This window comes from Aplysia californica, unplaced genomic scaffold (assembly GCF_000002075.1).
Source record: "Aplysia californica isolate F4 #8 unplaced genomic scaffold, AplCal3.0 scaffold00171, whole genome shotgun sequence".
In the NCBI taxonomy this organism is placed as follows: Eukaryota; Metazoa; Mollusca; class Gastropoda; order Aplysiida; family Aplysiidae; genus Aplysia; species Aplysia californica.
Window position 1 is genome coordinate 14,826 of NW_004797441.1, and position 9,836 is coordinate 24,661.

The window sequence follows — 9,836 nt, forward strand, 5'->3', positions numbered from 1 at the left end:
TCGGCACTCAGAGGCCACGGTGGAGCATCAGCATGTCCCTTATTAACGGTTCTTCAAGCTCGAACCGTTCTCCGTGGTGTATTCCAACAGCTGTGGGGAGACAGGGCGCTGGGACCTGCAGCCTGGCTCATCCCTTTCTCTGTGATGGTCTCTACATTTGGGTCATCAGCCTCAGGTCTATTTGGTACGAGCAGGTGAGCAGCACAATATATTGACTTTATCATATCAGTGGGTGGTTTTTTTTTAAGTTTTAGGTTTACTATTAGTGTTGGTAAAGGTTTTACGGCACTTGTAACACACAATAACTTAATAGTTTTTAGGGGTTTTGCAAGAGAGCAACAAGCACAAAAAAGGAGGCTGGATAAGGACGACAGATATTTTTTAATATGAAAGAAGGAGCAAACCGCACCAGAGTATCCGCCAACCACCCGCAGCGTGTTTTGCAAGAAGTGGTTTCTGGGGAGAGGGGAGAGTGCCTAAAGCAACGTACACTACACGTTACCTCAAACCAACTTTACATTATCGGACAAGTTTTGAGAGACCTAGGAGTTGCTGAAGTCGATCTTTCTCATGGCCACTTTCTGAGAAGGTCTTTGTTTTAGGGATTGTGCATATGCGTACATATTTAGGTGTAGTGCATTTTGGCTACCGTATCTTAATTCGCGCCCATTTTGGGCAAAATGGCATGTAGAGATTGAGTAAATATTGGCTAATCCTGTTTTACTGCGACAGTTTCCAGTTTTCAAATGAGAGTAGCGTTTGGAATTTTCTAAAGAAAACGCAATGGCAAAGAGACATGTTGACAGCTATACAAAAAGACAAGACGGTGTTCAAAAAGAAATAAAATTAAGTATCAATTATCCCCCTTTGTACTTGAAAGACAGAAATTTGGGGCACTCCTCTTTTTAGACTGACAAGACGGTAAGGTGAAGAACTATGGTTGTGAAAATGATAGATCTAGCATTTCTTTTAATTACACTTTATCCAAAACCAAAAATCATTAAGTTCTGAAGACAAAACTGCGTGTATAACCTCGAGTGACGGAACATATTCTATATCTATATATTTTATTTCAGGATCTGTTTTGCTGCTGCAAGAGACAAAAATTTTCCTGAGGTTATCTCATTTATTCAGGTGAACAGATACACGCCTTTCGTCGCCATGACATTTTTGGTAAGCAATTGTGATTTCTGAATGTGGTGGCATGTTTTCTGCCATAAGTTTGTTTTGTTTTAGAAAACGTTCTAGTATACGTTTTAAGGCACTTGTAACATAGGTAGGTCATATAAGTGCCAAAAATTAGAGGTAATGCAAAAGGGTAACAAATACAAAAAGGAGAGCTAAAGACGGTAGATGTTTGATAGAAAAGTAGGAGCAAACCACACCAGAGCACTCGCCAACCACTCGCTACCGTAATTTTGTGTAGAAGTTTATGCAAGAGTCCCTGCTTCTGCTGCTGCTACTGTAATCTTTACTTTTGGTTGCAGTGCTGATGGTTTCTGTTATTTATTTTTAGTCAGAGTTTTACGGCACTTGTCACTAAAATTGGCTCATACAAGAGCCGAAGATTAGAGGTGATACTACTCGAGAATAACATACAAAGAAAAGAAGGAGAAGAGACAAGGACGAATGTTCATTAAGAATAAATGAGGAGCAAGCAACGCCGGAGCACCGGCACACTATCCACGGTTTTAGTTGAGATGATGAGAGTCAACCTAGCACATGTACATTTGTATAGTGCTTGGAAAAATCACGTTGACACACAGAAAAAGAGAGGAAGTAATAGGGGTGGTGGTGGCGGTGCTGGAAGAAACAACAGCAGGAAATTATCAGGAACTGAGACAACACTACATAAGTAACAACAGAAACAGCATCGACATCAAAGACAAAAATAACAATCATAACAACACCACCACCACTACAAACAACAACAACAAGTACATCATCAACAACAACAACAACAACAACAACAACAACAACAACAACAACAACAACAGCAGCAACAACAACAACAACAGCCGCAGCAATGACACCTCCACCACCACAACCAACAGCAACATCAGGAACAACAACAAGAACAACAACAACATTGAAAGCAACAACGACAACAACTGTAGTCTCCACTATAATTCGCAAAAAGAGATTGTGCTTACATTTCTTCTTTATTGGTTTCAGATGATTGGGAGTCTTGTGTTTATTCTGCCGTCTGATCCAGGCCAACTGATCAACTTTGTCGGCTTCTTCTCCAACATCTTCCAAGGCCTTGTTTACGTCAGTCTGCTCATTTTACGGTGGAAAAAACCTGATGCCCCGCGAAGCTACAAGGTAGTTTGTTTATTTTTGTTGTTTTGTTGTTTTGTTGTTGTGTTGTTGTTGTTTTAAAGAGTTTTGCGGCATTTGCAACACAATGAGTTCAAATAAAAGCCGAAGATTAAAGGTATTACACGAGAGTAACAACCAAACAAAACAAAAAGAAGGAGGTGAAAAAATGGTGAAATGGTATGAGTTTAACGCCCCTATCAACAAAAGAAGGAGGAGAAATAAGGACGACAGATGATAGGAAAGAAGAAGCAAACCACACCAGAGCACCCTCCAACCCCCTACCAAGTAGAAGGGGGGGGTGGAATTGTTGTTTGGTAACTTGTGGATCTTGGATATGCCATACAAGTAGGGGCACGACACCTCCCCGTGTAGCATTCACTTGGACAAGTCCTTGGATATTCTCTGAGATATACGAGATGACGTATTTGGTCCTGAATGACTCTTATGGGAGAGGAAGTAGGGCCAGAGCTATGGGATTTACAGAGGACAGAAGATATTCGGAGACATCTCTGGCCAGCACTCAGGAACTTTTCGGAGACGCACTCCTGAACACTATTGCACTGCTTTTGGGGGGCAAACAGCGTATTATCTGCTGCAGATCACACCTATAGCCACTAAAACTGTCGCAAATCGATTATTTTCAAGAAAATTTCAAACTTAACTGCAAAATATCAAATTATAGATTAAAACAGGAGGGGGCAAGCCCCCCCCCCCCCCCCCCCCTGTAACCACCCGGATTTTTTTATTTGGTCTAGAGGCACAAAGCAATTTGATTGGTCTATCTCGGTCGGAGACGTCTCCGGATAGATACTGCGTTTATAGAGAGTAAGATTGTTCAACATGGAAGAGATGGTGACATTATTGTAGTCAGTGGTTTCTATGGCCACAATGGAGCCGCCCTTGCCAGCTTCACGGATAGTCCGATTGGTATTCACAATGATTTCACAAAGGGCTAATCTTTCTCCTCTGGACAATCATCATCATCAACAGCAGCAGCAGCAGCAACAGTATCATCATCATCATCATCATCATCATCATCATCATCATCATCATCATCATCATCATCATCATCAACATCATTATTATTACTATCATCATTATGAGTATTATTATTTTTATCATTATTATTATTATTACTATTATTATTATTATTATTATTATTATTATTATTATTATTATTATTATCATTGTCATTGTCACTATTACTATTATTATTATTATTATTATTATTATTATTATTATTATTATTATTATTATTATTATTATTATCATTATTATTATTATTACTATTATTATTATTATTACTATTATTATCATTATCATCATCATCGTCATCATCATTTTTATTATTATTGTTATTATCATTATTTTATTATTATCATTATTATTACTAGTACCATTATCAATATCATCATTATTATCGTAATCCTACCTGTCTGTACAGGCCCCAATCCCCGTGGCCGTCCTGATGGTTCTGCTGTCCATCTTCCTTGCCGTCCTACCTCTGATGAAGAACCCGCGGATTGAGCTGCTGTATGGTCTAGCCGGCATCCTGGCGGGTCTTGTCTTTTACGTGCCCTGTGTCGTTTACGACAAAGCTCTGCCTGGAACAGGTACTCCCTTCATTTGCATACAAATCTAACAAATTTAACTACATTTACACAATATATTGTGGAGTCCGCTTTAACCGAAATCAGTGGCACCGCCACATGTCGTGTTTTTTTTTGGGGGGGGGGGGGGTTGGGGGGGGTTTGGGGGGGGTTAGTTTAGTTGTGTGATCGGTTTAGAGAGGCAGCTCAAACAGAACAAAAATAATGGGGTATCTTATTTTCTGTCGGTTTACTGCTGTTTTCTTATCAACTATCGATCGGTTTAAGAAACTTCACTGTAAAAACTATTTTCTATTTGCCTATGGCTCGATCTGTAACTTTCACCTAACGAACTACTCTGGGGTATCCAATAAAACAGGTGGGGGTACGACTAATAGGGGCGGGGGGGTGGACAAGTGGTCCAAAATTAATAAACCATGAAGTTGAAATAAAAGGGGGGAGGGGATTGGCACCTTCAACTTCATACCCCCGTACTAGTAGGAACAAATCTGTTTTATTTCTCCTTCATTGAATAAAAGAACTAGATCTAGAGATCGTGATATTTTAGTGATTTTAGTAAGTTATTGTGACAACGTTTCTCATTTAGTAGGAACAAACCAGTTTCATTTAAGAAAAAAAAACACAATGGAAATAAACAATGTACAAAGGGGTTTTTTTAATGCACCGAAAATTGAGGTAGCCAACGTGGCACCGGTTCTAATACTGAGGGTAATTTGCCATTTACAAAATAAAAAATGAAGTTTCATTCAGATATCTAGATTCTAGATATAATGTTTCACATGATCGTCGGTCATGGCAAGCTGGAAAATAACAAACATGGGGGGGGGGGGGGGGGGAGCTTAAAAAAATGAAAATTAATAAGCGGGGGTGGAGGGGGGGGGGCGCTTATTCGATACCTCAGAGTAGAGCCGGAGGAATTGCTTCTGCCTCATGCTTAGAAAGCATTTTCACTTGAGCATGGTCACTACAATCTCACCTTTAGGAGGCCTCGTAGATCGTAGGGGTCAAACGAATACGATAATGTAAATGTGCCCCACTGCACGGCCGTGGCTAATGGGTTTCAAATAAGAGAACCCATTCGACGTGATGAAGATATGGCTGACGTTATAAATAAATTAACAGATCTAAGGTGGTACACAAATATTATGCCATCTGAAAGCACTCTCGTATAAATCTATGGATGAAATGGGTGGCCTCGAGAAGTGCCACGAACTAGCAGCTTACAGTAGGCCCTAAGTGTCTACAGGTTTGAGTGCTCTGACCCCTTGTATCGGACTTGTGAAGGAGGTCTGAATTTTCGCTATTGTTATCAGCACAATAGAAATCCGTCCGGGAACAGCGTCTATGCTTAGCGAATACCGTGTCTTGATGGTATTGATTATGATATTAATACTCAATATTTTTGTCGCATTATCGATATCCAATGTTTTTGACGTGTTTTGCGGCTTATAGAGCCTGCATATTAAGTCAGAATAATGAATTAAATCATAAACTTTATATCTTCCTCTCTTCATGTTTTAGACTTGAAACTGTGCTGGTAGCATTTTAAAACAAATTTTAATGCTCCTTTTAAAATCTTCTTGTGTCAGCCCCTAGGGATAGCAGGCAATTTACAAGCTCAGTCTTTCTTTCTCCTTAGTCGGTGATGAGGTCTGCTGGTGTGTGTGTGGAGGGGGTGGGGGTTATATTGTTGTCCGCATCTCCAGATTGGTCTATTTCTGCTCCCAGGTGCTCTAGGGCGGGGTCATATAATACAATGGTCAACAATGGATTCATTTATGCACCTTTCGGTCTCTTATGTCTTTTCATTAGGCAAACGACGTATGTTGAGTTGACAAATATAATATTATTCAGTCTCGGTAGGCGAGGAACTTCTTCATAAATGATTTAATCTATAGCTCAACAGATTGTATTTACAGAGGTATGTTCTAATACAAGCGCTTTTCGACGGATTCTATTCACTGCAAGATATAATCACCACTTAGAACTACACAGTATATCTTGTTTTCAAGCCTATATCGGGGAAGATTTCCACATAAATATAATGTCACGATTTTATCCGCGTAGAAAAAGAAGACTCCAAAATTACTACCTCCTGACAACTTTAACGTAATAATATCCCCAATTAAAGCACGCGACTTTACTCAGCGGAGAGTGAAAAATGAAAATTATCGATATCTTGGGAAAAGCAGTCATTTTGGAGGATTGATTCACATCGTGTGCCTTTTGCCGCAGAGGCAGTTTAGAGACCTCACATTTCTGACACTACACCGACAGGCACAGTTCAGTTGTGTCGATGGCCGCGAACTATAATACTGTTCATAACTTACAATCGTACTGTTTGAAGGCACGCTGGTTGAGGGGAGTGGAATGGAGATTACCAACTTGAGAAGTTATTGAGCTACTGCTTGCTCATTTCGCCTGGGTGAAATAAAAGGCAAAAACCTATTTGGAAAAAAAAAAGAAGTATTTCATAGCATAGAATTCCCCGCCCCTTCCCAAACCCTAGGTTGTGTGTGTGTGGGGGGGTGTGGGTGGGTGGGGGGGGCGGTGTTACAAAATATGGAAAGCATTACAAGCAAACACGTACTAATTGGTTCACTATATGGCGGATTGATTGATTGCCTAACTAATAGGCTGGAAAGTTACAGGACAGATATTGATTAAAGTGTCGTGAGAAAGTGACAAGAGAGTATAGAGAAATACCAGTCAGAAAAAAAAAGAAATTGTATGTCATCACGAACTGGTCAAGGTAACAATTATAGCTCAGCTATATTATCATTGACGTTGGAGTTTTGGGGGAGTTTGGTTTTGGCGTTGTTTTGCTTTGTTTTGTTTTGTTTTGCTTTGTTCTGTTTTGGTTTGGTTTTGCTTAATTTGGCTTAATTTGGTTTGGAGGGGGGGTGGGGGTGTGTTGTTGTTGTTTTTTAAATCTTGATTCTCTTTCCACAGATCGAATCACCATGTTCATTCAACTTGTGTGCAATGTCGCACCACCGCCTGCGTATGAAGACTAAGCTTCCCACGCCAGGACAACATCCCTTTAAGTGCCGCTGAATAAACCGAGCATTGGGTGAAACTCGGCAAATAGTCTTCGTAACAACTAACTTGGCCGAAGATAGAGGGTTTATTTGAGAAGAAGAGCTGTAAATTGATCTCATCGTGGCCAGATAGGGCTTGAAAAGGGCAAGCCTAAAATCAGAATTGACAAAGTTTGAGAAAAGAAGAAAGAGGGCAGGATTGAGAAAGGGGGGGGGGGTATAAAAGAAAGAAGGAGAAAGAAGGGGATAGATAGATAGAGGGGGAGAGAGAGGGGGAGGGGGAGAGAGAGAGAGAGAGAGAGAGAGAGAGAGAGAGAGAGAGAGAGAGAGAGAGAGAGGGAGAGGGGGGGAGAAAGAGAAGGGGGGCAGAGGGGGGAATGTAGAGAGAAAGAGACGAGGGTGGGGTAGCTTTATCATCGTTAGAGGTTAATTATTTGAAGTGTGGAACTTGTAGAGGTGAATGTCAGTTGTCGATCAGCTAATGTTTTAGTTTGTCTGGGGGGGGGCGATAAAATCATGCGGCACTTGCAACACAAATTGGTAATTTCTTTAATAAAAGAACCAAAGATTATAAGTGTTACTAGAGAGTAATTGCTTACAATAAAGGAGAGATAAGGACGGTAGATCTTTGATAAGAAAGAAGGAGCAAACTACATCAGAGCACCCGCCAAACAGCCTTCAGTCAGTCATTAGTTAATTCATGTTAAGTCAGTCAGACACAGTTATGTACATTTTGTGTACATGTGGTCAGGTGTTGACAATATTCTCAGTGCGTCAGTCTGCACCAGGAGCCCATTAGGCCTAACTATGGCACAGATCTGATTTATCTTTTCTTTTTCATTCTTATGTCAGTGACTGAGGAGGCAGGCGTGATGAATGTGTTAAAGCCGCCCCCCCCCCCTTCTCTCTCTCTCTCTCTCTCTCTCTCTCTCTCTCTCTCTCTCTCTCTCTCTCTCACTCTCTCTCTCTCACACTCTCTCTCTCTCTCTCTCTCTCTCTCTCTCTCTCTCTCTCTCTCTCTCTCTCTCTCTCCCTCGGGTTCTCGTCCACAAGCGCCCCCCCCCCCAGAATGAATTATTGAAAATTGAAAGATGCCCTTTGTAAATTGCCTAAAATAATATGTCACTGCCGATTCCCACTGCTCCAATACCCAATACCATTATTTGAGAGGCACGAATGATCTCAGGGACGTTCATGTCGAGACGATAAAGGTGACTCATTGAACAAAACAATAGATAATGTTATTATGCTTCTGCTTAGCAGATGAGTAGCACAATTCGTTATTGTGATATTATTACTATAGGTCTTGTGCTGAATCGTTCTTAAGAACAAGATTTCAATACCGGGACAAGGACGGTTGTTTAACTATTGAAATTTGATCATAATCGTTTTACGGCACTTGCAACAGAATTAGGTCTTTTAAACGCCGAAGATTTGAGGTATTACAAGAGAGTAACAAATACAAAAAAAGAAGGTGGAGAAATAAGGACGATAGATGTGTGATAGGAATAGAAGGAGCAAACAACACCACAGCATTAGCCAACCACTCCTACTAAAGATTGGAAGAGAATTCAAGGCTGATAGATAGATAGATAGATAGATAGATAGATAGATAGATAGATAGATAGATAGATAGAGCACAAAAATGGGCAAAGGACTTGAATTGGGATATTTTCCCAGACCGTGCACTGAGTGATAGTGCCGGATTAAGCATCCATTATTCAAACTGACGGTACCGTACTGCCTTTGCTTGACATTGTCATTGGTCTCACTTTATCCTCCTCGCAAATTTTAATAATTGTTTTTTTAATAAATAACTATAACAATCTCCGTGCATTGTGTTTCCTTATTCAGTATCAATATTTTCGTGCTGTTTGGTGTTCATTCCAAATTAATTAGTAAGGGAGATAGAAACGTGGGGCTTGTTTGCTTGTTGCTGGGTTTTTTGTTGTTTGTTTGCTTATTTGCTGGGGGGGGGGGGTTGTTTGTTCGTCTGTTTGTCTATTTGTTTTTAACTGATTGTTTGTTTGTTTGTTTGTGTGTTTGTTTGTTTGAGTAAAGGGAATTACATTGACACGATAACGGTCAATTAGCATTGAGAAAAGACAGACAAGTAGGAACAAAGGAAGGATTAGTAAAGAAATCGGAAGTACCAGTGGCCCCCTGCTACCACCCTCTCTAAGTCTGAGTATAGGGTGCTCGTCTGGTCTAGAGTTACGGTGTTGGCCTCTCGTTTAATAGGTCCCAGGTTCGAAACATGACAGCGATGGAAAGTATTATTCTCTAAAAATGTTCTTCCATCTCCTTTCCGCTCTTATCATGTTCTGTCGTCTGCTTTTGTCTCCACGTTCTGCTCTTCAGCTTTTCTACTGCTACTCCTTAATTCCTTCTTACTGCTGTCTTTCCGCCACACATTTGATCTTAGGGTATGTAAGATCTAACATCTTGCATTCTCGAATAAGGGCGGAAAAATTCGTATGACCTTATGCGAGCGCCGTTAAACAAAAACAAAACAAAAAACAGAAAAATCTGTGTATTTTGTTTGTTGTCTTTGTTGAGTGTAACACATGTCGTGCCTTGCAAGACAGAAAAGGGTCGTTTTGAAGTGAAGCCCCATATAAAGAATGACATCCCACCCAAGTGACAGTAGTTATGGCCAGGGGTTGTTTTTATTTTTTTTTAAATAAGGATAAGGGACTATTCAAAATCCCAAGGTTCACACCGAATTAGGACTATGTATGTTATCATACTGTCGGGTGTTTTTGTTTTTGTTTTGTTTGGTTTGGTTTGGTTTTGGGCTTTTTTTTTTATTTGTTTGGGTTTTTTTGTCTTTTTTTTTTTAGTTGTTGTTTTTTTTTGTGGG

The 9,836-nt window shown here is 40.2% G+C and overlaps 1 protein-coding gene across 1 annotated transcript in view; it reads left to right on the forward strand.

Annotated features, from left to right (window-relative positions):
* The window catches only part of LOC101853459 (b(0,+)-type amino acid transporter 1), a gene marked incomplete at its 5' end in the record, with an annotated part of 19,049 nt that extends 11,848 nt beyond the window's left edge, over positions 1–7,201 (forward strand). The window contains 5 exon segments of the mRNA XM_005098073.2: positions 91–194; positions 1,077–1,173; positions 2,176–2,325; positions 3,767–3,935; positions 6,885–7,201. Coding sequence (XP_005098130.2) covers positions 91–194; positions 1,077–1,173; positions 2,176–2,325; positions 3,767–3,935; positions 6,885–6,949 — 585 coding nt within the window.
* Between the last annotated feature and the right edge of the window lie 2,635 nt (positions 7,202–9,836).